Below are 25,509 nucleotides of genomic sequence, written 5' to 3'. Positions count from 1 at the left end.
CAGGCATTACCAAATTCACTGATTTCTAACCTTCTGCAAAGTTGTTTTATTTCTGTGTTTGCTTTTAACCAAATGTTTCCTACCAGTCTTGTCTTCACAGCTGTTTTAAATATCCATTTGCTTGTGCGTCTGCCTCTCTGTAGAATACACTAAATGGCTCTAAATGGCTCTTGCTGTTTTCCAAACACTATTTCAGACTCTGGAAATATATATCCTGTGGCCTTATAAAAATACTTATAATCAGCCACCCAAATTGCCAGGTTATTTCATGGGCCAAATTAGTTTTGCAGGTGATGCCACTAGATAGGGGGAACGACGACACTTTTCGGGAGGACATCTCTGGGAGTCGGTGTCTTTGCAAACCCGAGCAAACCTTTGTGGTGGGAGCTGGCAGCATCTGAGGCCACCTCCTCCATTGTCTCACCCCTGCCCTCTCCATCCCCTGCCTTGGGCAGAGACCCCTGTGTCATCGGTTTCTTCTGCAGTGATGCTGGATCCGTCCTCTTCGGGCAGGCTCCTGCAAGCTGTGCTGGGGTAAGTCTCTGCACCTCGAACCCTGGGCTCAGCGTTGGGCCCCTCACGGCCAGACAGACACTGAGGGGCTGGAGCGTGTCCAGAGCCGGGCAGGGGCTGGGACAGGGGCTGGGGCACCAGCCTGGGGGGGGCGGGGGGGTCAGCCTGGAGAGAAGGGGGCTGGGGGGGACCCGGTGGCTCTGCAACGGCCTGGCAGGAGGCTGTAGCCAGGGGGGTCGGTCTCTGCTCCCCAGGAACCAGCGACAGGACGAGAGCAAACGGCCTCACGTTGCGCCAGGGGAGGGTGAGATTGGGTGTGAGGGAACATTCTGCACCGAGAGGGCTGGCAGGTGCTGGCACAGGCTGCCCGGGGACGGGGGTGTCATCATGCCTGGGGGTGTTCAAAAACCATGTGGCTGTAGTGCTTGGGGACATGGTTCAGTGGTGGCCTTGGCAGTGCTGGTTAATGGTTGGACTGGCTGATCTTAAAGGTCTTTTCTGACCTAAACCATTCTGTGATTCTCCTGGGAGGCTGGTGTAGGAACCAAGGCAGAGAGGAGCCATGAGGACAGCAAATGGGGGAAAAAATGCCCATTTTGCTTAAAATGTTTCCCTAATGCTGCAGTACAGGCAATTTTTGGGCCCCCCTGCCCACCAAGCTCCCCCTTTTCTATCTGCTGGGACAAGGACATTTTTCTGGGTGCGGACCAAACCCATGGCAAGTAAAGGATGGGAGGCACAAAGCCCTGTGTTGGTGCCTCCATCACCCACCCATCCCAAAACCCCAGCTTCTGTTGTGTTCCTCAGATAATCCAAGATGTGTTCCCCTCTGCAAAGATTTTATTTTTATTTTCTATTTATTCCCATGTGCCACCCTGTCTGGAGGAGCCTGCTGTCTGGTGGCTTTCTCTTTCACCTTGAGCACCCTGAAGAACTTCATGTCACCTCCAAATGATGCTGCTTACCTCCTCAGCCCCTGCTCCTAATGTACATTAAAGAGGTCTGTAATTAGGAAAGTGGCATGTTTCCAGCCTTGCAAGCAGAAAAAGGCCATTTATCTAGCGAAGCAGCAGCAGAGCCAGCGCTGGAACTGCGTGGTCCCTGCTCCGAGCCTGGACCACCCGCGGGTACCTCAGCTGCCCTCCTGCATCCCACAGGTGTTTGAATCCTTGAAGTAAGCAAGCCCAATCTTTTTATTTCCTATATAGAAAAACCAAAGAAGTAATTCCAGGTCTGAGCCTGCCTCCTGCAAAGCCAGGCAAGGGCACTGCAGTGTGTTTTCTGTTTACAGTAGAGCTTAAAGAAATAAGCATCAGTTACATAGGGGGAAAAATGAGAACACAGTCAAATTGGACCCCAGGGCAAGGCTCACTGAGAACAATAGATCTGCTAAACAAAACCGCTGAGGATAAGGAGGAAGTTATCATGAAAAGCAGGGGATATATTAGTTTAGTTTTGAGTGTGTTTTTTTTAAAAAAAAAAAAAAAAAAAAAGGAAGGTATTTCAAGCACTTGAACTTGAGCATATCTATTTCGCCGCCCAGACACTCTCCCCTCGACCAGCCGAGTGACCTCTGCGGCAGGAATTGCCGCCGCCAGCACGGATGCTGAGCTCTCCCTTTCCCTACGTGTCAGCTGGGAGATGAAGAGGCAGCTGCCTCTGCCTCCCATCACACGTGTGTCTTGAAAATAAATGGCAGGATGGCGATGGGCTGCAGTGCTTTGCGTGAAAAGGGCAGCCAGAGTTTAGGAGGCCGTGGCCTAAGAAAGGTTTCCTGCTGGGTGAAAGGACTGCCGGACCCGTTATTGCGCCTTGTTGCTTTTCTTATTGCTTTTTCTTGGGTCTTTTGAGCAGAAAGCCGTACAAGCCCTCCACGGGTCATCTTTGCTCGCAGAGGTACCTGGAGCCTCTTGCTCCTGCGGGAGCTGCTGCAGAGCCTGTACGCAACTCATTGCATGCAGAGGAGTGGGGGACAGCACAGATCTATCTCCTTCCTCTGCCCTCAGATAGCTGCTTCTCCATCTCCTGACCGTGCCGGTGCACACCAGGCTGGTTCCCAGCGGCTCCCAGCGTTTCCATCGCTCCCCCTGCCTCAGGACGATGGGAGGAAGCGTGCCGATAATGCTCATTAAATTTATAGCTGCGTTGTGCTGTAATGTTTAATCAAGGTTACGTGACTGTGCTGCCGCACAGGGTACAAGTTCAATGCAAGGTGAATCTTGTCTGAGATAATCTGAAAGTTCATTTGGAGGTGAAGGCAGCGGCAGCTTCTCAGAGACTGGCTGGGGTTAGCAGGAGGTCACCTCTTTTTTTTTTTTTTTTTAATCCCCTTTTTTAATGTGTAAACAAAAGAAAAATGCAACTTTGCAGAGGACTTGGCATCAGCTGAGCAACAGGAAAAATAATTGTGGCATGCTGGCCCCATGGTGAGGTTTGGTACCCAGCAAGTGCCGGGCTGCAGGGCTCGGGGAAGGTGATGCTGGTGCCTTTAGGGACGGCAGGAGGGGTTTAATTCAAATGTCATTGCTTTTGTGTTCCATGGAAATGTGGAACCCTAATTGCTAAGTTCAGAAAGACTTCGCTGGTTCACCTGTCCCTGCTCCCCACTGCCGGTGGGAAGCCCTGATGGGAAAAACACTACGCAGTGCCCCTCACTGAGGTATCTGGGCATCACGTCCTGGCTACTGTTGGCACCAAGTGGGCTGTATTTGTCTGAGAACGTGGCTCCGTGGTCTTCTGGGCAGACCCTGATCTCTGCAGGTACCTAGGTTTGCTGCTGAACTGTCAGCAGATAGGGAGCATTAATCCCTCCTGGCCCAAAAACTTTCTGGCTGCAAATACCTTCTCTGTTGATTAACGGAACATTTTCCCCTGGAAAGGTGGCATTTAAATTGTTTGGGGTTTTTTTTTTCCCTCTGATACTATAGGGTCAATGACGGAGGTGGTTTGCCTATAGGCTTATCTGGAGGACTGTGTGCTTTTCTCCCCTCTCAACCCACCTCCCTGCGTTTCAGGGTTTTTCTGGGGTTTTTTGTGTTCTTGTTAACTCTTCTCCTCCCTTCGTAAAGCATGCTGACCTGCTGCTGAGATATGGGGATTCTCCATGTTATTTCTTAACGTTTTCTTCGTAACCACTCATTTTGAAGTGTGGGTCAGACAGGGCAAGTCAGAGAGATGCATGAGGTGCTGTGCACCCAGACTATAGCCACAGAGAAGGTATTTCTGTGTACGAGGGGTACCTGAACACACGGTGCTGTCATCTCCCATCCACGGAGCAGAGGGTCTTTTCCCATTAGCAAATCCAGCTTCTCCTCCCTGTAATAGCTTCAAAAATGCTTCCAAGAGTAATTATCTACAAGCTGAGCACTTTCCAAGTGTTGCATCCCAAATTTAGCCCCCGTAACCTCAGATGCTGACCCCAAGTGTTTAGCCAGTCTCCATCCTTGCTGGGCAGAGCAATGGGTGCACCTCCCGGCTGTGCCCACCAAAGATCTGAGCCAGAGAGGCTACTGGGGAGGTGGGGGATGCTTCTAAAGGAGACATCTTTGCTTCCAGAATGAATCCGCCTTTGTGATGGTTAAATGGAAACGCAAAGTGTTATTCAATAGCGGTCCCTGGAGAATGGTCTTCCGAGGCTCTTTCATTTCTTTTGGCTGCTGCCCAGTATTGTCTCTTTGTTTTTTGCAGATTGTAGGATCTGGAGGGTAGAAATACGGTAGTCTTCTTTGGGCGGAAAGCACCATGCAAGCTTGTGAACCTGTGTGGAGAATTTGATGAGTCTAAATAATTATTTTTATGAGCGCAATTTGGCTACTAAATCCAGCAGGCAGAGCTTCCTTTTGTTCTTTTGGCCATTCATAAAATCCCCTGTCTGGGCAGTTATTGCTGGAACCAACTGATTTTATTTGAAACATTGAAATCCCAGTGGTTTTGTACCAAATAATTTTCATGCCTTGGTTTTTTTGGTTTTTCTTTTTCAAGCAGCATTGCACAGTGCATTGCCATGGTCAGAGAAACTTGGGATTTCCCTAGAATTCAGTTTAGCCTTCCCTGCAGGCAGGCTTCCAGAGAATGACTAAAGCCACGATCCTGCACCATCAAAGTCAGTAGGAGTGTGAACGAAGCTGGTAGGGACTTTCCAGCCATCTTCAGGACTGTCACCGTAACACGATATGCTAATCCTTGGCATCCACGCCCTTTGCTCTTGGGCTGCTTTGCATCACTTCTCTTGAAGCCGACAACCTTTCATGGCTCCTTCGTGTGGTTTCGTGTTGCAGGCTGGGAGGATAAGGTGGATTCCTCAAAGCCATATTTAACCCAAAAGGGAGTTTTTTGTTGTAAGCCGGAAGTGAGCTACAATCAGAAAGGCAATATTTTGGGGGTAAAATCGTGTTTGTTAAGATTTTAATGAGACCCTTGGAATAAATATCTTCTGAAAGAGTAGAGAAGTCAACCCATGTAATTACAGTGTTATTTCAAAGCAGGTGGAAAGCTAGAGGTTTTCCTCCTAATAAACGATGAACATTTGCAGATGGGAAAACAGAAGACCTTCTGCACACACAAGGCAGGCAGAAAACTTTCTGGAGACCTTACCTGGAAATCTGATGTAAGAAACACAAAAACCTATAAACAGGAAATAATAGGAATCTGAAAATAATCCAGACTGGACAGATTAGGGATTTGCTGGCCTCAGACCTTTCTCCGTTACATACTGTCCCATCTACCGTGAATCTTAACAGATCTTTCTCGTTTTTTCTGTTTCACTTCTGCAGATATAAGTAAACAGAGAAAAGAAGAAAAGATAAAGTTGCTGCCTTAACTTGCAAAATCAGTCCAGTTAAAATGCGAGATGTGGAACTTGGATTCAGTTCTCCCTCCAGCGTGAGTGTTCAGGAGGAAGGACAGCCCTGGGTGGGATGTCAGCCCAGGAGACCTGGAGGGCTCATGTGAGCCTAGGGTTAGTGTGCCTTACAGAGAGGTCCAAGCAGGCTGGACAGCACTCTGATCTGCAGTAACTCCTAGAAATCCATCTCTCTCTTGCAGGCAGGTCTGGTAAGCACCTAAAATAAGAATAACCTTCCCTGTGCTCCATGCATGAAGATCCCTTGGCTTGTGCATCACGTTGGCTTGTGCATCATGTTGGCTTGTGCAACATCAGGTTACTGTGGGTGCTGTCCACCCCCTCACACAAAGTACACTCAGTACGTAGAGCAGATCTTAGTTTCCAGTGAAACTCATGACAAATCTGCTCCTGCTTTCACTTAGTCCACAATTTTACCCTCTGTGTCTTTCACAAGTGAACAAACAGGCACGACGTTCCAGTTCCTGGTGCCTTTTCTTCTCAGTATTGTCCAAACCCACGTCTCCCCGTGGGTTAGAGTATTTCTTTCTCTTGCGGTATTATGTTCCCATGAGGCATAATTGAAACCTCACCAAAATAAATTATTTTGGATGTACTTGTCTGTGGTTGCTGATGTTGGAAACTCTTTGGGCTTTTGTGCTCCCTAACAATTACCCGCTGGCTGGTGGTAGGGGCTGTTCAACCAGTGGTGGGGTTGGGTTGTGGGCAAGCTTAGGCGTGGGCAAGCTTAGGCATGGGCAAACTGGGAATTGGCATTGGTTTGAATTCAGTAGTTCCATGTGTTTTTATGGAGGTGCCCAGCAGGACCAGGTCTTACCTGGGTGGTTTCTGGTCCCACTGGAAGTGTCTTGTCCCTTCATACAGGTAGGTTTAGGTGGGATGATAGTAGAACCCATGCTGCTTTCCTCTGAACCTCTTGTCACTTTTATCCAAGGAGCTGTGGTGTTAAATCAGTTAAATGAGGTTTTTAATGAAAAGATATCAGTAGGTTTGTAAGCTAACAGTGTTATCTCTTGTGAATTGAAGCACGGCTGGTTTGTACAAGGTGTCAAGTTGAAAGCTGTTCATTCTGCATGATGTCCGCAACACAGACTGGGGAAGAAGTGCATCAGACTTAGGGGTTATAAGGATGGCGAGGGACAATAGAGCTTTTTAGAGCTGGGTTCAGATTAATTCTGAAAATATGACCTCCTCCTACCCCCAGAAAGCGAGAGCAGTTGCTTGTGATTGTGACCCTTGGCAGGTTTCAGGGTAGGAGTGCTACCTCCAGCTGGGAAGCCACCAAATCCAACTTAATTAACACTTCTCTGCACCCTGGCACCCAGGGGATGTAAAGCTCATCATGAAAACCTGACCGTAACCGTGTGGCATAGCTGTCCCTTCCACGTTGATCTGAACCTCCCCCAGAAACCAATGGCAAGGAAGATCTCATGCACCCACTGTTGGCACCAGCTAGGCTTCTCCAGACGCCTGACTGTCTCTGCTTTTAAGTCACAGCAAGTAAACTCTAATTCCCTTAGCTTGGTTGGGTGTGAGAAACCCAGGATAATTGCATTTAAATTTGTTGAAACAGGTTGCGAGATTTGCCAGCTAATGGTCTTGAGTCGCCTTTCCCTTTTCATCCTTCAGTGTGTGTGTGCACGTGTGCTGATGGTGTTTGTTCTGTTGTTTTTTTAATAGCAGTTGGTGCTTTACAGGAGGCATGTCAGGCAGGAACACCTTGCAGCCCTGATCTGGCCAGCTCCAGCGTGTGGTACCTGAGCACCACAGATAGTCAACAACTCCTAGTAGAGAAGAGCCTGTCTCCTGCTGTGCATGTGGTTGGAGGAAAAAGAACTAAAAGGGTAATTACTAGGTGCAGGGACACAAGAATTCCCTATTTTGGGCTTTTATGGAAGGGAAGGTTTAGTTCTTTACGGAATGTTTCCCCTCATGCCACCTCGTCACTGGTGGATCTGCTGATGCTCTGTTGGTGTTGGCAGAGGGAAGGCCTGTTCAAGCCATCTTGATGCTCTCTTTTGTCGCTGGGAGTAAATATCATGGTGGATAAGAGAAGGGATGTTTGTTTCTAGGATAGCCTCACAGAACTATAGAGCAGCCCAGGTTAGGAGGAACCCTAGAAGATCATCTGGTCCAACCTTTTGTGGGAAAAGAAGCCTAGATGAGCTGATCTAGCACCTGTCCCATAGTCTCTTGAAAACCTCCAGCAATGGTGACTCTATGACATCCCTGGAGAAGTGGTTCCAGTGAAAAATTATTCTTACAGTAAGAAATTTCTTTCTTATACTGAGATGAAACCTCTCCCATTGGAGATGTTACCCTTTGTCTTCTCCATGTGGTTCCTTGTGAAGAGGGAGCCTTCATCCTCCTTGCAGCCACCCTTTAAGTACTGGAGTACTGCAATGAGGATCCCCTGAGCCTTCACTTCCGCAGGAAGAGATCTAGACCTTGAAATAAAGTGAGAGTTAGTCTTCAGGATGGTTTCTCCTTTCACCATCCAGTTACTGTGTAGCCACGAGGCTTTTGTGCCAGACTGCATCTAGTGAGGGCTCTTTTATAAATACTGATAGTCTATTTGTGATTTTGGCTCTGCAAAGTCAGGATGTTAAAAGCAAAAGGGCTAGGGCATGAGGGAAGACACAGACATGATTGCAGGGGTGGTGGTGGCTGTTTTGACTTTAACAGGACCAAGGCACATGGCTCTTAGGCAAGTGAATCCCTTTGGCAGGGACTGAAAAAAGCAGAAAGTTTGCTTGCTGGGGAGCAGGAAGATGTGGTTTCCATTTCTGGCTGGACTGCAGGCTGCATTCATGTCTTGGAGCAGCTCCAGCTGTGAACCATTGCTCTTCGCTTTTAATTTGGATATGTTTTGCTTCAGTGGATGTAACATCGTGTCTGGTGTGGTGGCGATTCTGTCCTGGGAAGCTCATCACTCTGCTAACAGGGGATGATCATGCTCCTCTCCCAGTAGAGTTGCCCATGAGCCCAGAGCATTTGGTGCATCGCAAGTGATGGTTTCCTGCAGGTCAAAAACATTTGGGTTCAACTCCCTGTTCATGGATGCGCAGAGTGGTGCTGCATCAGCTCAGAAGAGGCAAAAGCAAAAAACAGAAGAGCCAGATGTTGAATGAAGACAGGGAATTCAGGAATTTTCATCTGTCATGCAATACCACTTGACCTTCGTATCTTAGGCTTGAGGAGGGGAGGAGAAGTCTCTAGGGCCGAGAGGATCCTGTATCTAGAGCTATTCCTGCAACATCATCCTGACTTCTCAGAGATAGGACAAGGGGGTTTATTTTCATCCTAGAAAACACAGGTCTCCTTTTCTGGCCATCTTATCCCTAGCCACCGCGTATCACCTACCAGGTTTGTGCAGAGCCCACTATGACACTGGTGCAAGCGTGCAGATGTTAGTGCTTTCTTTGATCTTGTTCCAGGGGTGCTGGCAGAGCTTACAGTCTGTGTTTTAAATCAGTTTGGATTCACATTACATGATTTCTGGCTTGACTTAATGAATTTTATCCAGATTCAGTGCTCTTATCTCATTCTGTCCCACTTTGCTGTGCGTCTGGAAGGAGAAGTTTGCAGTTGCTGCAATGTCCCCATTTACCTTTCCTACCAGCATGCAATGAAGTTGCAACCATCCTTTCCCTGTATTTGATGGGAGGAGGGTAAAAACATGGCTCTGCTCTGAAAAAAGTAATATTTTTGAAGAGTCTGAGATGGTGGTATTACAGGGGGAGTGAAAAGTAAGTGTTTTTTGATGTAGAATGGAGGGAAATGGGGAGAAAGTGCTTCTCAGCCCCTGCCATGGGGATTCTGGGGCAGGACTGGGAACTGGTTCCCAGTTTAATTCTTTCTTTCGAGCATTACCCTTTCTTGAATCACCATTTGGGTGAAAGTTCATGTATGTGTATAAATACAAATATTATTTTTTTTAGTATCTTTCTTTTGGCAGCATATTCACAGCATTCTCAGTTTCTTTTATTCTATTTTATAAATATGTGCATGAACCTCTCCCTGCTCTCACAGCAAGATGCTTCTGGTGGTGCGGGAAGCTGCAGGTTCGCAACCCTGCTCTGTGCGCACAGCACGGCTGCAGCTTTCTGAGCTTATTCCACTTTCGTATCGTCATGGTAAAAGCTCCTCTTTTTGTCGTCTCGTTCACCCCCCCTCCCCGCTACTTTTCCTTGCCCCACAGCGTATGTGCTGTCGAGTTTGATTTATAGCCTTGAAAAGGAGACTCTAGTTTGAAGAATTAATGGTATTTGCATATTTTATTTGGAATCTCCCCCGGCAGGCCCGCTGCAGCCCAGCACCGCTGCGCAGGCGGGTTTTTCCTTGCCTTTTTTTTTTTTTTTCGGTCATTCAGATTTAGCAGCAGAGGTGAAAAGTTTAAACAGTAAAACCAATAAAACCACATTTATGTGACAGATAAATTGTTTTGAGACAGCTTGCCCTGAGCTGTCAGGTTTCCTCCTGCCAGACCTCTCTGCTACAGAGCACGACCCAAGGCAGAGCCCTGTGAGCACCGGCAATGCCAAGCACTGTGCCAAAGGTGCCGGCCCCAGCAATCCTCGGACCTGCCGTGCTGGCAAGATGGATGTGGGCGAACAGTTGTAAAATACACAGGCTATCCGTCACTGTCGTGAGCCGGCTGGGGGGAGCCTGGCTCTTCCCAGCGCTCGGGGAAGGTCCAGCCTGGGGTGGGAGCGCATGTGGGATGGGGCGTCTTTAGAATCATAGAATCATTCTGGTTGGAAAAGACCCTTAAGATCAGCCAGTCCAACCATTAACCAGCACTGCCAAGGCCACCACTGAACCATGTCCCCAGGCACCACAGCCACATGGTTTTTGAACACCCCCAGGGATGATGACGCCCCCGTCCCCGGGCAGCCTGTGCCAGCGCCTGCCAGCCCTCTCGGTGCAGAATGTTCCCTCACACCCAATCTCACCCTCCCCTGGCGCAACGTGAGGCCGTTTGCTCTCGTCCTGTCGCTGGTTCCTGGGGAGCAGAGACCGACCCCCCTGGCTACAGCCTCCTGCCAGGCCGTTGCAGAGCCACCGGGTCCCCCCCAGCCCCCTTCTCTCCAGGCTGACCCCCCCGCCCCCCCAGGCTGGTGCCCCAGCCCCTGCCCCAGCCCCTGCCCGGCTCTGGACACGCTCCAGCCCCTCAGTGTCTGTCTGGCCGTGAGGGGCCCAACGCTGAGCCCAGGCCCCGCGGGGCGGCCCCACCAGTGCCCAGGGCAGGGGGACGGGCGCTGCCCCGGCCCTGCCGGCCACACCGTTTCGGACACCGGCCAGGACGCTGCTGGCCTCCTGGGCCACCTGGGCACGCTGGGGGCTCATGCCCAGCCGCTGCCGACCAATATCACCAGATCACTGGGGTTTCACTCATGTGCTTATGGCACTCAGTGATGTGTGCAGGTGGAGCTACCTGAATGGCATGATGATGAGAGTAAAGAATTCATAGAATCACAGCATGGTATGGGTTGGAAGGGACCTTAAAGCCCATCCAGTCCCACCCCTGCCACGGGCAGGGACACCTCCCACCAGCCCAGGTTGCTCCAAGCCCCGTCCAGCCTGGCCTGGGACACTGCCAGGGATGGGGCATCCACAGCTGCTCTGGGCAGCCTGTGCCAGCGCCTCGCCACCCTCACAGGGAAGAATTTCTTCCTAATATCTAACCTAAATCTACCCTCTTTCAGTTTAAAACCATTGTCCTATGTCCTGTTACTAATGGGCAAATAAAAAGTCTGTCCTTATCTTTCATATAAGCCCCCTTTCTATACTGAAAGGGCACAATAAGGTCTCCCTGCAGCCTTTTCTTCTCCAGGCTGAGCACCCCCAACTCTCCCAGCCTGTCTCTGTGGCAGAGCTGCTCCAGCTTCTGACCATCTCCGTGACCTTCTTTGGACCTGCTCCAACAATTCCATAAAGTATTTCACCTCGACCGCCCCTTCAGGCTGGTGCCAGTGTGGTGGAAGGTGTGGTGGTGCATCTTCCACACCAGCAAAGCCCAGCAGCCTCATGCGGGAGAGCAACGTTGCTTCAGCCCAGCTGAGTTTTGGTGAGCTGGAGCAGAGCTGAAGGAAAGCTGTGGGATGGGGGTGGCCGTCATGCCAGGGATCGTGTACGTGTCGTCTGGCCCTGGTTGAAATGGCAAGCGTTGGCTCGGGCTCCTGAGATGGAGAGCAAGAGCTGAGCTGCCCTAGATGGCCATTCATCTGTTTTTTGCTTTAGAATCTCCCCATGCTGGATTAGGCACACTCTTTCAACGTGCATGGAAGGTTTCTCCAAGCCCTCTCGTTACCCATCCTCTGAGCTCCTGCACGGCTCCCTGAGCCTCTGCTGTCCTCTGTAGCTTCCTGTTTATAACACCTCCCAATGTTTTTCATTTCATCTTCTCCTAACCCACTTCTAATCTTCATCTTTGTTATTTCGGTTCTTCTTTTGTCCCTTTCTCCTGAGGCATTATTTCCACTCCTTGTGGATGGCTACCTGGCCCCTCGATGGTCTAACCATGCCCTTTCTGCGGCAATAACTCGTGCTGCTTTGTTTGTGGTTTGCCAGAGGCACGTTCAGCTCCCCCCAGGCCACCAGCAAGAGGATTTCAGTGCGTTGTGGGGGGATCTGATTTAGCCTGTACAACCATGCCACTTCCCCCAGCAGCCAGCAAACCCGATAGAAATGTTTTGGCCCCGCTGTGCTAGATGAAAAGAGCCTGTGAAATCATATTTAAGGTTGTCTCTTGATGGTGCCCCTTGGAAAAAACTCCTGCCAATGATGTTCAACCCGGGTTTGTAGTTAACACAATGGACCCACCGTACAAAGCCGCGCGGGACTGCGGGCTGGAAAAGCCCTCTTAGGTCTCGGCTAATCCGTCCCCCCCGCCAGCCAGGGGATTGTTCCCGACAGCTTGTTTTCTTTGCCCTGACCTACATAGTCAAAAAGAATCTTGTTGCACATTTTTGTTTTGTACCTTGAGGTCTCGGAGGAGCTAAATCCCCTTCTTGGCAGGGTGGGATGTGTTGTTAAACAGTGCTGGAGCCTCCAGGAAAACCATGGAGACGTGGGGACAATGAGCCCTCTATGGTCCTTGCTTGGCCGTGGGATGGTCCTCCTTCTCCATGCTTCAGCAGTGGGTGCTGGGACACACAGACGTGGGCGATGAAGATGTCCGTGCACTTGGCAGCCTGTCCTGCAATAGAGTGGTCACAGCAGCTCTCTGAGGCAAAAGGTTGATGGCGGGGGGGGAATGCAGCTGCTCTTAATTAACCTGTTTTAGACGATGGAGATGAAGGCTGCACCTCATACATCCTCAGCTGTGATCTGCTGGGTGGATGGAGAGACAAGTCCTCTTAGGGGTGGGTGGGTCCTCGTGTGGGACAGACGTGGGAGCTGCTGTTTGGGTTTGAAGGAAAATAAGGATGTGAAAGGTGAGGTGGAGGAGGGCATTTAGGAAACCCGGTCTGTAGTTTGGTCATCCCTCACCTGAATCAGCTGGGAGCAATGGGGCACTGAGGGGGCCCTTTGCAGAGGTGAAGGGCTTCAGGTGCAAATTTTATGGGTCTGGAGCAGGGACCGTCACAGACAGCTGAATTAATCTGCCTTTGCCTTACCCTGCTGCCAGGGGCTTGTGGTTTCTCTTACAATTGTCTGGAAACTACCTGGGACTCCCAGTCATTCACCCAAGATGAACCCCTGAGGTCCTGAATGGGTCCCACACCTCCCCAGGGAGCTCTCATCATTAGAGATGCTTACAAAGCGCTTGGAAGATGTTGAGGTGTAGCAAGTGTGATGAAAAAACCTTGTGGCGTGCTTCAAACAATGCTGGGGGTTACTTGGGGACAGAAGAATTTTAATTGTGTGGTGACTCTGACCCCAGAAGTGCCCTCCTGCCACAGCTGCGAGCATCGGGGCGCTGGGGTTCTTTGCCATACACCTCATTGGGCTCTCTCAGTCCTCATATCCCCTGTACCACTAGTTCACCCCCAACGTGGAGATAACGTAGCAGGAATGCACTGTGGCTAAATTAATACAGCCCTACATAAATTAACATTAAATATTAATAAATTTATAATTTGATATGAATAAGTTAATAAATATTAGCAAGCTAATATTAAATAAATTAATAAAGACTACAAACCATTTTTTGTCACTAACTCTACCTGCCCAGGATCTTTTCCAGCTTTCAGATAAACCACCTGCTCTCTCACCAGCTTTTTAATATCTTGTATCTGTTTTTTCTTTCCGGCGGCTGCTTCAGCTCTTAGATCTGTTCATCCAGTGGGACTGGTCAACATATTTGGCTGACTACGGGCAACCCACGTGCAAGTATCTTCGCGTGAACCCGACGACAGCCCTCATCCTGCTGGAAAAGTGAGTGTGGGTCTGGACACCCAGGATAGTTTTCATCCCCATCTCGCTCTGGGCAAGCGCGTGTTTTAGTAGCTCATTCCATCGTGTGCAGTGCTGGGATGGAGCAGCCTGGGGAGCAGGAGGCTCCTTGTGATCCAAGGAGCAAAGATTGCCCCCCTGGGTGGACAGTGGGAGGTTAAATAGAAAAATCCTGGTTTATCCCATTATCCTGAATCCCAGGTTTTGTACCAAAATGCATTGACTTGGCTGAGAGTCTGTCTTCTTGCTTCACTGTTCAGCAGAGTTGTCTTTGTCTTACTACAGAACTCCACTGTAAAGGTATCTCAAGCTCCTAAAATAATTTAAAATTGGGGAGCCTGCAGGTACATGTAACTTCCCTGAGTCCGTCAGTGTTGTAAGAGGCATTTGGACAGTACCCTTAATAATATGCTTGAGCTTTTGGTCAGCCCTGAAGTGGTCAGGCAATTGGATTAGATGATTGTTGTAGGACACTTCCAGCTGAAAATATTCTCACCCTCTCCCTCTCCTTTCACTCTCTTGGATCCAGGAAGAGGCTCAAGTGCTAAAAAGCCCAGCTATGGGACAGGGATGGTGCCTTGAGGTGGCTGTGTGCTCTGGGGATTGCCCTTAGCAGGGACATGTGCTTTGATAAGGCTGAATCTGAGCCTCTTTGAAGCCTGTAGCTCATATGCTTTGCACAGCTTCAGCCCAAACCCTGCAGATGCCAAGGAGTAGCGCCGGGATGTGCCGGGCAAGCACCACATGGCATCTGGAGAGCTTTGGGATCCCTCCTGAAGCACAGAGAGGCTTGTGCCAGTCCTACAAGCCAGCAGCAAGGAAGGAAAGCTCATGAGTTTGCTGCAGACCTGAGGAGTGAGATTTGCTTCACTTGTAACTCCTCTAGTATGTGGGAGAGAAGTGCCACCAGGCACCCACCCTGCCCATGGTAGGAGGTGCCCCAGCTGACCCTTTCTCTAGGTCTCACTGGGAGGATCAGCCCTACTCCTACCCCCTCTGCTAGCATCAGACCTCACAGCTGGTCTTCCAGCTGAGCTGACAGAGAAGTAACCTGCCAAAAATTATAATTAATAATTTTCCAAGCAGCTCATGCCGTGGGCACTCCACTGCTAAGACTTTTATGGAGGAGCAGGCAGGATAAGCAAACTGCAATTAGATTTAGTTAGATTTACCGTGAAATCAGACCCTGAGGAGGAATTTGAGTCATTTTTTGGAGTACCTCTCTCTATTGCTGGCAGAGTAGGAGCCGACTAGTTTAGTGTTGGGGCTTTGCTTTTAGAAGACCCACCTCTTCTGAGCTTTGGAGTCTGTATTATCTGCCGCCCACCTAATCGCACCGCCGCCTCCTCTTCTGCTAATTTCACAGCAACTCATGACATCCAGGTGTTATCAGTATGGTACACAGACTAAACTTAGGTAGCTACCGTGTGTAAAGCACTTTTATACATTACAACAATGTTTTTATATACGTATTTATAAGTGTTGTGGAATAAGCTGTGTTATTCGCAACGTATTCACAACCCGACATCCATGATGCAAATGTGTGAGGTATATTGAGAACTATCAGTAAAATGGTAAAATAAAGAGCTGTCAGGTATCTGAGAGCTGGGACATGAGGCAGCTGGAAGAGCTAGGGAATTGGAAGCAGGCAGTGAGCTGGGAGCTGTGGCAGTTGCTGGGAATGCAGTAGGACAGGAGGGCAGCTCCATGCTCCTGGCCTTTCCCCAGGTAGTACTCGAGCATGCAGCATCCATGCTCAGTGGTGGTATTAAAAAGCCACAAACCCCAGCTCGGCTTGCCAGCCTTCTCTCCAAAAGGGATCTCATTTCAAGGCCCATCTTCATGTATCCAGTTTGCTTTCTGGAGGCAGCCCCGGTGGTGTCACCAGGTTGGCACTTGCACCTCCTGCATCCTTGTGGCGTGGCATCACTGGCATGGCATCACCTGCATGCTCCCATGGGCTCTGCCCTCTCCCCGCTCAGGCTTCAGGCCCTCTGGGGATTCTCTGTGCGTCATCCACCAGCTCCCCCAAGACTCTGCACTTACCTGGCCATAGCTTCAGGCACATCTGCTCCCCTCCACACTCCGAGCCCACCTCTCCAGCCCTCTCCCTAGGCAGCCAAGCTTTGCCGACAAGGCGACGTGAAATTCTGATCCGCTGGTTCATTTTGTAACCTGTTTTCATCATTATCTCTTTTCCTAATCACACATCTCTCATAGGATATCACGAGTGTAAGTATGCTGCTTGCTTGGGCTTTTACCCTCACCTTGCAGTGACTTTATTGTTTGATTTAAATGGAGCACTAAATGATCTAAATGCAAGCTGTCTTTGAAACGGTTCCCTCCGGTAACTTTATCGTCTCAAATGCACTAATTAGAGCTAAAAGAGGAGCTTTTACTCTGTTGCTTTTTTTTCTTATAGATTAATTTAAACAAAGCTTGTCTCTATTGAAGGTGGTGTTTGTTGACAGGAGTGGGGACAGCGCTGAGCTCTCTCTTTCCCTTCTCTTACTTTTAATTTTTGCACTAACGCACAGGGACCACATTGCAAACCTAGGCTTGGTTGTCACAGGGCTCTGCAGGCACACACTCTAAAGAAATAAAAGCATCAATCCTCCAAAGAGCTGCTTAGCTGCTCAGAAGCATTGCCTCCCTCTTTCAGACCTGATAATTCGTGATCTTTGGATGCACCGCTGGATCTGGGATGGGGTGCTTCCTATAGCCGAATGCTGGAACTGAAACAGGCTGGCGTTTCTGAATGCCTTTGACACCAACCACAATGTGTCGACTCAGTGTCCGTCTGCAGGGCTGCGATGGCAGAACCAGAGCTGGCGTGGGCTCCCTGAGCAGATCTGCAAGCTCAGCCTCTCCCAAGGATGCCATTCCCAAGGATGCCTGGTCCCTGACACAGCACAACCCGAATTCTGCAGGATTTTGTCCCCTGTAGGCAACTTAGTTCGTTAATACTTAATAACTTAGTGCCTCTACCTTCAAGTGATGCCTGGAGGTACCAACAGCTCCCGTCCCTCCCAGACACTGGTCCTCCCTTTAACAGATCCACCTGCATGGGTTTGTTATGGGATCAGCGCTCCGACTGTAATGCTTTTCCTGATCCGGTAGCTTTATTCATGCAACGCCTTTCTAATCGTTCAAACAGACATGAAGCTTTTCTTGCATACAGCGTGCATTACTTCATAAATATTTCATGGACCTGAACAGCTCCCATGGGACTGGAGATGGCTTCGAGGATGCCCAGGATGAGGGGGCTCTTAGGGCAGAGGACGCTTTGCTGTAAATTCCCCATGCGTTACCTGGGGGTAACTGCAGCAGGCAGTGATGGAGAGTGATGGGTACAGCGCTGGGTGGAGGTTTCTGAAGGTACAGGTTTATTTCCAGTGCCTCTGATGTCCCCATATAGCCTGTGAAAGGCAAACAGAGCTCTCAGCCCTCCTGGTAAAGTGCTTTGAGACCTGCTGGAGCTGTATAGTGATGCTGGAGCTGTCCTGTGGGAGGATGCTTGTTTCCAAAATTCATGATGCTGGGACACCTCTAACCTGTGCGACTCAAAAACACTGCTTCCCATCGGTGCGATCGCTCCCTGGTTCTTGCAGCAGAGCAGCTGGCAACCTACTTAGGTTAAAAAAAAATAGAGAAAGAAAAAAAATACTTATTTTGCTGAATAAAAGTGCTCCAAGCTATCTTGTTACTGTTGGGAAAGCAGCTCGATTATAATCCTGTGTCTTTGGGCACTTACAACTTCAGCAAATTAGCCTTTGGGATAAAGTTGTTATCCTTGTTTCCAGTTCCAAGCTGGATGGTTTTGGGCACATTTCAGATTCCCATTGGCTCTTTTTAGGAAGATTGAAGCGTGAAAAAACTTAGATTTATTTTTTTTTAATCAGCTAAATAAGTTTCAAGATGTTTGATTTGTACTGTTAACTCAAAACTTCCCCTGTTTGATAAAGTGCCAACTTCCCAGGGACTGTCAGCACTGTGTCCCGTCACTTTAATGCTTCATTTAGGTCCCCAGAGCCGAAAACACAGGTTTATTATCTCGTCCAACACCATCAGCCTCTGCCAGATCTGATTTACGGAGAAAATCATTTACAAATTGTGGTGTTACAGAAGAGCGGTGCCGGCTGAAAAGCAGCAGTTGGATGTTGGGAGCCTGATACCTTCAGGAGCTGTTGAAGGGTTGCCCCTTGTTGGGGTGGTTTCCCTTCCCAGCACAAGCCCTGCCTGCCTAAAGCTCACGCTTGGAGCGTGCACTGAGACCTTGTCCCCCCCTGAAATATGCATCCGCAAATGCAAGCATGCATGAACCCCCAGCTTTGCATGACAGAGAGAGATGGAGCTGCACCAGCTTCGCCTTCAGGTCCCATCCCACCACCCGTGCTTCTTGTCTCCAGCTTTTTGGAGACCTCATGGAGACCAGTGCGCTACTTCATGTAATTTTAAAAGAAGTACAAATCTCAGGAAGATTTGTAAATTGAGAAAACCAGTGCTGGATTCCTTCCCTTAATATAAATTATACTATATAATATTGTATAGTATTTTTAAGTTCACAACTCCGAACCTTTCTGGCTGCCCCAAAAGCTGCATCTCTTGTCTGCATGCAATGCACCATTTCAAGTAAGAAGCTGTAATGCTGTGGATTTGATGCTAATTTTTTATTTCCTCCTAATATTGCAGTGTTGTCATTTACCACTTCGGAAGCTGACATGGGGATGTAGTGAAAGGTGTTTGGAAGGGGAGAATGAGAGACTTTATGGTTTTCATGCGTTTTGGCATTCAAGATAGACCCTATGGTGACATTGATTGGGATTTGCAGGGTTTAAAGCAGAAATGGAAACTGTGTAAAACCTGCACATGGCTTAGTATGCCCATCTTTACACAAAAAGGTGATAAAAACTGGGGTAGAACCTTTAGATGCAGTCCCATCCTCTAGCAGAGCCTGAGTATGGGCACTTCACTGTGTGATTCCGTCATGGGGCTTGGGTGCAGCGTTGAGCAGTGATACCTGTGCCATAACCTCTTTCTGCTCTGTGCAGGATGAGAGACACGAGCAGAAAAAACAACGTTTTTGCCCAGTTTCGGAAAAACGAGAGGGACAAGCAGAAGCTGATAGACACCGTGGCCAAGCAGCTCCGCAGCCTGATCAACAGCCATCACTCGTGAGGGACTCGGGGACCTCCTGCCCACGCCGGTCCCTGCGCCACAGCCTTCCACATGCCTGGACTTGGGATTCTTGTTCAAAGAGATTATATGTATTTTTTTATTCACCTGTATAGTATTCATGAAACCTGCCCTGATGACAAAATGTTCCTTGTTAAACAATCCCGGGGAAGATAGGTGGCACTGCTCGTGAAGGTGGTGTCAGGAGTCTCCTATTATAAACTTCTATTTTCAGGGGTTTATAAAGTGATGGTAAATCTTGAAGCCTGAGAGAGAAGTTCACAGAGTTCACACCCAGATATTATTTTTTTTTTAATAAGCCAAATTTAAAGAATTATCTGACTTCCTTTTGTTAACTTATTCACTTGCAGAACAAATGAAAACAAAAAATATAGGGAGGAGTCATGGTTTCAGGTTCTTCTCATGGGTTCCGGTAAAAGGAGCACGTTTAGAAAGAGGGTCACCTGTTAGCGTGTCTGGCCAGCTTGCATATTGGATTTTGGTAGGAGAAGAGGCAAACTCATTTCCCCAGCTTTTCTCCTCTTTTTTACCTCTGGGGACTGATTTCCACCTTAGGCTGCAGATTGCTGGAGCTGCAACCCTTTCCCGCATGTCTGTAATCAGCGTAGCCACCCCCTGAGCTTCATCTCTAGGACCTGCCGGTGTCTTTTGGACCTGCACTGAATGTAGAAGGGCTTTGAGACCTGCCTCATTAATTAAATTTGAGAAGGGAGAACCAGAAGGTGATCTGGCAGGGTGTCCTGCGGCACTGGGGGTCTGGTGCTGGGGTGCTGTGGCTCACATCCAGCACGGTTGGGTTGGGAGAAGAGGGATGCTCAGCAGGGACGGTGCAAAGGCAGGCTGGGCTCTGCCAGTGTCCAGGGCTCTCAGTTCAGGGTTTTTTTCCTCTCTGCATCGCTTTTCCATGCTGGTGTCCTATCTTTCCTCTCCTGACACTGTGCGGTGGGGTAAAGTCCCTCTGCTTCCTGCGAGTGCCCTGGCTTGAGGAGCAGCCCTGCAAACTCACCACCAGCCAGGACCCAGAGTGGGAACCTCCTGAAGGTCCCTGAAGCAGAGGTGGCTGGAGATGCCCCATGGAGCAGCATCGCTCAGCTCCCCCCAGCTTAGAAGTGCCTACGGACAAAATTCCCCTCTGCTCTGAAGGTGCCCAGACATCCTCTGCTCAAATCAAGACAGCCTTTGAGGAGGATGGGAACACTACCAACAGGACTTTAATCCCAGGGTTCAGGTTACAGAGAGAGGGGGCTTTCGCCATTATCTTCTCGTTGCCCTTTTTACTCTAATTACTGCAAGTGAAAGCTTACCCAGCTGGTTCCCCCACCTCCCAAACCCTGACATTAAAGGGAATTAAAATCTTCCTGGTGGATGTTACAGCTCTGGCAGTGCTGCTTCAGCACGGGCAACATCTCCTACCCTGGTCTGAAGGCGGTGGGTGCTCAGCCCTCAGACTGCTCCTGGACATGGAAGGGTGCTTTGCTGACCTGCAGAGCAAGATTCCTTCTCCTTCCACTCCCTCAGTGCAGACTCCTGAAGCTATGGAGGGACAGGACTTGTTCGCACGTCACCACATGGCATTTCCAGAAGGGCAGCAGCATTTTGTGGGTGCATTCAGTCCCTGTGCTCTCTGACTACGTGCACTTTTTGCTGAGGGGGACTCTTCTGACCCTCAAGCTCTGGATGCATGAAGGGGGTGGTGCTTTGTCTTCCCTCCTTGTTCCTCAGCAATACTGGTTTTTTGTTTGTTTTCTTTTTGATAAGGGTACGTGTTACTTAACCCTGAAAATAAATAGGCATGTTATCAGCAATGACCTTCTGGGCTGTTGTCCTGGCCCAGCGGTCTCCAGCCATGAAGACCAGTGGATTATTTTCATTAAGAGGGAAGAACCAAACCTGGCCATACGGTTCCTTGCTTTTGAGGGGGCTCAGAAGTTACTTTCTTCTTAATGCCTCTCTGAAGTATATGTAAGAAGGATGGAGGGGAAAAGAAGCAGCTGAACGAAAGTTGGTGTTAGCATGGCCAGAAATGGATCAACTTTGTAGATACATCTACATATGACCCAGCGAAGGCTTTCAGAGGGACAGGTGAAATGAACTTCAGCCCATTCCCTGCTGGTGACCTCTTTCTTGCTGTCCGAAATGAGGGACCTGAGCGTGAACCAGGCTGGAGGCTTCACCATGACCCCTGTGAGCCCCTGGCGATCCCCAGCTTGATCTTGGCATCCCAAATCCTGCAGAACGGAGAAGAAAAAAATTCCCAGCATGCTGGACTCCGATAGAAAACTCTTCCTCGCCACATTGCCAGGGAAGGGAAGCAGATGGGCCCTTATAGTCCTGGCACCAATGGGAGAGCCCTCAGCCCTCCAGCCAAGACGTGTCCCATGAGCCGCAAGACCACAGTGCACTTTTATTCCTCCTCCCCATCCCTCGGCAATGCCACCATGGGAGAGATGTGGGGACAAGAGTGCAAAGGGGTTGTGAAAGCAGGTGGGATCAGCTGGTTCAAGTATCAGACCTGAGCTTCTACCCAGAGGATGGAGACTAAGACAAAATCCCAGCTACCCAATAGTGACAGTAACAGGGGAAGCTTCTGTCCACAGGGTGCTTCGGTTAAGGGCCATTAAATGGTAACAAGCACTTTAAAATCCTTCAAATCAAGCTGCTACAGATGCTAGCAATGGCATCACTGAGCATCAGCAAGCATGACAAATAAGGCACTCCGGCATTTCCAGATTTTATTAGTGGGAGTATAGACTGTCAAACACTATTTTTAATCACTTTTGTCAGCTGCTGGCTTTGCTGCCAGGTGAAGGCACTGCTTTGAAGCCGGGATGATTTTTCTCTCCTCTGTGCCAAGTGCGGGATGAAGGGAGGAGGAGCAGGCACCGCCAGGCAGCATCACCTCCTGTCCCCGAGACACAGGGAAGGGGCTTTGGGCTGCTGTTGGTGTGAGCCGAAAAAAGCATCCAGCTCCTGCTGCTGCCTTGAAACTCCTTCCCCCCCTCCCCTCCCCCCCTTTCCCAGGGGTGACCCCTGTATTGCATTGCACAAGGTATACCTGCATAAAAACCCCAAAGCAGCTGGGTCTTGGGGCAAGACCTTGTTTCAAATGCTCCAGACAGCTCCCAGCCTTCCCCATCCCACATCCTGGCTCTCTTTCCCGTCGTCTCCACCGAGCTTTAGTTAAAAGAGGAGTGACACGGCATTACCATGTTTGCCCGGGGTGGATTTCCTTGCTCCTTTAAGCTCTGCTTGGAGAGGCCGGGATTGGGATCCTGCAAACTGGCTTCTGGTGCTCAGAACTTGCTGCTGGGAAAGTCAGACTCGGCCAAGGCAGAGATGCAGCGAGTTTCTGATTTCGGGAGGTCAAGCACCTAACCGCAAGTCACAGACCGGGATAAAAAATGGCATTTTGGTGCTCTGGTCCTAATTAACTTTTTGTTCTGAGAGATGCAGTTCCATCCCTTCAAAATAAAATTAATCTTTTAAACAGATTGCTTAAAAAGCCCTGGAAGACATTTAAAATCCCCTCTAAATCTCTCGCTAATGATTGGTATCCTCCAATACGGATGGTATTGCTTAGAAGGGAAAGGTTGTTGCTATAAATTTATAAAGGGGATGGGAAACGGGCAGAACCCGCTGCTATAATTGAAGATTTGCAACCCCTAAAACAAGTAATGCTGCTATTAACACCTCCATGTACATACATTGAACCTTCTTTAGTTATTTTTTAAGCAGTGGCTGTAGAAAAAACTGGGTTATCCTCCACATTTTCCCTGACCCAGCCAACATATTTCAGCACCAGTGGGAAAAAACAAACAAACCAAAACCCAAAAAAGACAAGTTTGGCTTCCTGAGAAGCATCTGCACATCTTATCTTCCGTGTAATCTTCAGGGGTTGTGCAGGCAGCCCAGGGGTTGGGAATAATTTTATATAAGGTCTCTAAAGTGCTAACTTAGAGCCCAAACCGTACCTATACATGAGGGGGATGGCTTCTGTTAGACATCAGCGCGTGTGCATGTGTGTGAGACAGAGGAGGAGGAGGTTTTTTCTGGGGTTTTTTTGTTGGTTGGTTTTGGGGTTTTGGTTGTTTTTTGGTTGTTTTTTTTTATTCCTAGGGCTGGAGTTCAAGTCAGATGCTCTTAGTGATTTTGCATTGTTCTACATCCAACCGCAACTCCAGGCTCTGATGACAGGGGGAGAAGCTGGCTGATGCTTTGTTTGAGGGGCTGTTTTGGTTTTGTTTTCTTAAAAATTGGCTGCTTTTGTGCTGCTGCAAGAATGGATGTTTGGGCAGAAGGCGTGGGCGTTTGCATGCCGGCCCCAGACTGTTTGCAAGATGCTGGGAGGCAGCGTGGAAAGCGGAGGCTGAGATGGAGTCGGGGCCAGCCCGGTGGCATTGGCTGCTGTCGGCACCTCCTGTACTGAAGCCGTTTTTAGGGTAAAAATCCTTTACCCCCTGAGGTAGCAATGATGGGAAGTGGCAGGTGAGGGAGGTTTGTGATAGGTGTGCCTCCAGCATCCCTTCAAACCAGTATTCAAACCCCAGGCAGAGAAGTCTTTGCCCTTGGTTGTTTCCTACCTCTCCATCACACCTCCATTTGGCTTTTCCTTTTGATTCTGAATTGGGTTTGGTGGTTTTTTTAGACTGTCAAATGGTTTGGAGCATCGAACCAGCCTCCCATGCTCCAGCTGGGTGCATGTCCCATTCCCTGGTGCCGCGGGGCTGCTGGGGTCTCTGTGCCCCATTTCCTCTGGTTCCGTGATGCCCAGAGACCCAGTGTGCGTGTGTCCCCACTAGCACGACTCGTGTTAATCACACCGCTGGGGAGCTGGAAGGGAACACAACTGACAAATAAATCTCATCCCAAATGACTTCAAGATGGGCCCATCTCTGCTGTCAACTGGGAAAGTTGTGTGTTTGAGGGAAGCAATCCAAATACACCACGCTGTGGGTGGGGTTCACCCCAAAAACACCAAAGGGAGAGGGGGAGCTCAGCCTGTGATCTGGGGACCGGGTTGATTTGCTTCCCCTCCAAAGCTGCTGCTGCTGCTGCTGGGGTCTCAAGCCCATCCCTTGCCCCTGGGGCCGCGCTGGGTCCTCGGGGCCAGGCTGGGGGAACTTTGGCCGGAGGGAGCATCCATCCCACCTGCAGCTCCTCTGACTTGGGGGCAGCACCCCAAAACCTCCGTGGGCAGCTCAGGGTCAGGCTTCTGGAATCCAGGCTGCACGGAGTTGTTTTCTGCCTTGGCTCATCCCTCTTGATTTTATTTTGACATAAAAACACACCCACACCCCAGTCCCCATCCCTCCCTGTCCACTGGCTGCTTGTGTTGCCTTTTCTCTTTTTTTCGGGGGGGAGGGTGGGGGTGGGTGGGGAAAGGATGTGATTTGGTAAACTAATGTGGTGAAAACAGCTTTTTTTGCACAAGTCGTTGCACAATAAGGGGAAAATTTAGTAAATTAGGTTTAACTTTAAAGGGAACTTTTTTTTTTTCCTTAAAACTTACTAGCAGAGCTACTGATTAAAAGAAAAAGAAAAAGAGATGGACTGATTAAAAAATGGACTGCATGGTTTACAAGTTAAATTGCGTTAGAAATTAGCATGTTGATTTCAACTGTACATTTATCCTATTGTAACTTCTATTAAACAATACAGCATAACTGTTTAAATAAGCGCCGGTGCTCGCTGTGGCTGTGTGCATCACTGCGAAGGCACTGCCTTTGCCTTCACCTCGCCGGAAAAAAAAAAATCCTAAATACCATAAAAGACAATATTCAAACATCTCTTTTGTACCACCAGCAAAGATTTGCTGCTTAAACACCCTGATTTACAGATTGTCCCATGGGGAGACGACCCTTTAACGACCGCTGCCTCCCGCACCCCGTGTTGCATTGCCATGCTGTGAGCTAAAGCCAAGTTTTGCCTAATTTGGTGGCTATTTTAATTGGTTTCTATCATAAACAAGCATGATTAAACCCAAGCCTGGTGTTTTAAGAAGTAGCCGCCTTGCTCTTGTTGATTACATCTAGGTTTGCAGATGGGGAAAGTAATCCTGAGTAGGAATTAAGGCTCTGGAGGGCAGAGCAGAGATAATAGGCAGTTCATCGAGGCAGAGACGCGGAGCTGCATTAGCTTTCTATGGGAAATCTTTTTGCCCGCTCACATTGCATGTTTTCTTTCATGGTATTTATCATCCTTTGCAATTTGATTATTATATTAGCATGTTGGTCTTTTTCTTTTTTTCTTTTCTTTTTTTTCTTTTTTCCCTGGCCCTAACTGCATTAGGGTATTAGATTCCCCAAATACCTCCCAGCCTTGGAACTGAACGTGCAGTAGACTTTGGTTTCTATAAGATGTTTGACTTGGTACCACATGGCACGTTGATTAGGAAATTAAAATGATATAAAATCAACATGACACATGCTAATTAAAAACTGGCTAACTGGGATGTCTCCGCGTGTAATCCTAAACAGAGGCACAGCACTGGGGCATCTCCATGGGGTCAGGTGATGCTGAGCGTGCCAGGCTGGGGGGGA

General features: G+C 49.0%; 1 protein-coding gene across 3 annotated transcripts in view; it reads left to right on the top strand.

Moving 5' to 3' along the window:
- The window catches only part of EXOC6B (exocyst complex component 6B), a 311,652-nt gene extending 287,007 nt beyond the window's left edge, over nucleotides 1–24,645 (top strand). For 2 of the 3 annotated variants that reach the window (XM_055795537.1, XM_055795536.1), the window contains exons 21-22: nucleotides 13,644–13,756; nucleotides 18,826–24,645. In XM_055795537.1, coding sequence (XP_055651512.1) covers nucleotides 13,644–13,756; nucleotides 18,826–18,952 — 240 coding nt within the window. In that variant the 3' untranslated portion in view covers nucleotides 18,953–24,645. Of the gene's footprint in view, nucleotides 1–5,285; nucleotides 5,930–13,643; nucleotides 13,757–18,825 lie in introns of those variants that run through there. The other variant, XM_055795538.1, reaches the window with a different exon arrangement.
- Nucleotides 24,646–25,509: the final 864 nt, after the last annotated feature.

This window comes from Falco peregrinus, chromosome 2 (genome assembly GCF_023634155.1).
Source record: "Falco peregrinus isolate bFalPer1 chromosome 2, bFalPer1.pri, whole genome shotgun sequence".
NCBI lineage: Eukaryota > Metazoa > Chordata > Aves > Falconiformes > Falconidae > Falco > Falco peregrinus.
The sequence above is the reverse complement of the archived record's forward strand: the minus strand, read 5'-3'. Positions and strand labels throughout refer to the sequence as shown.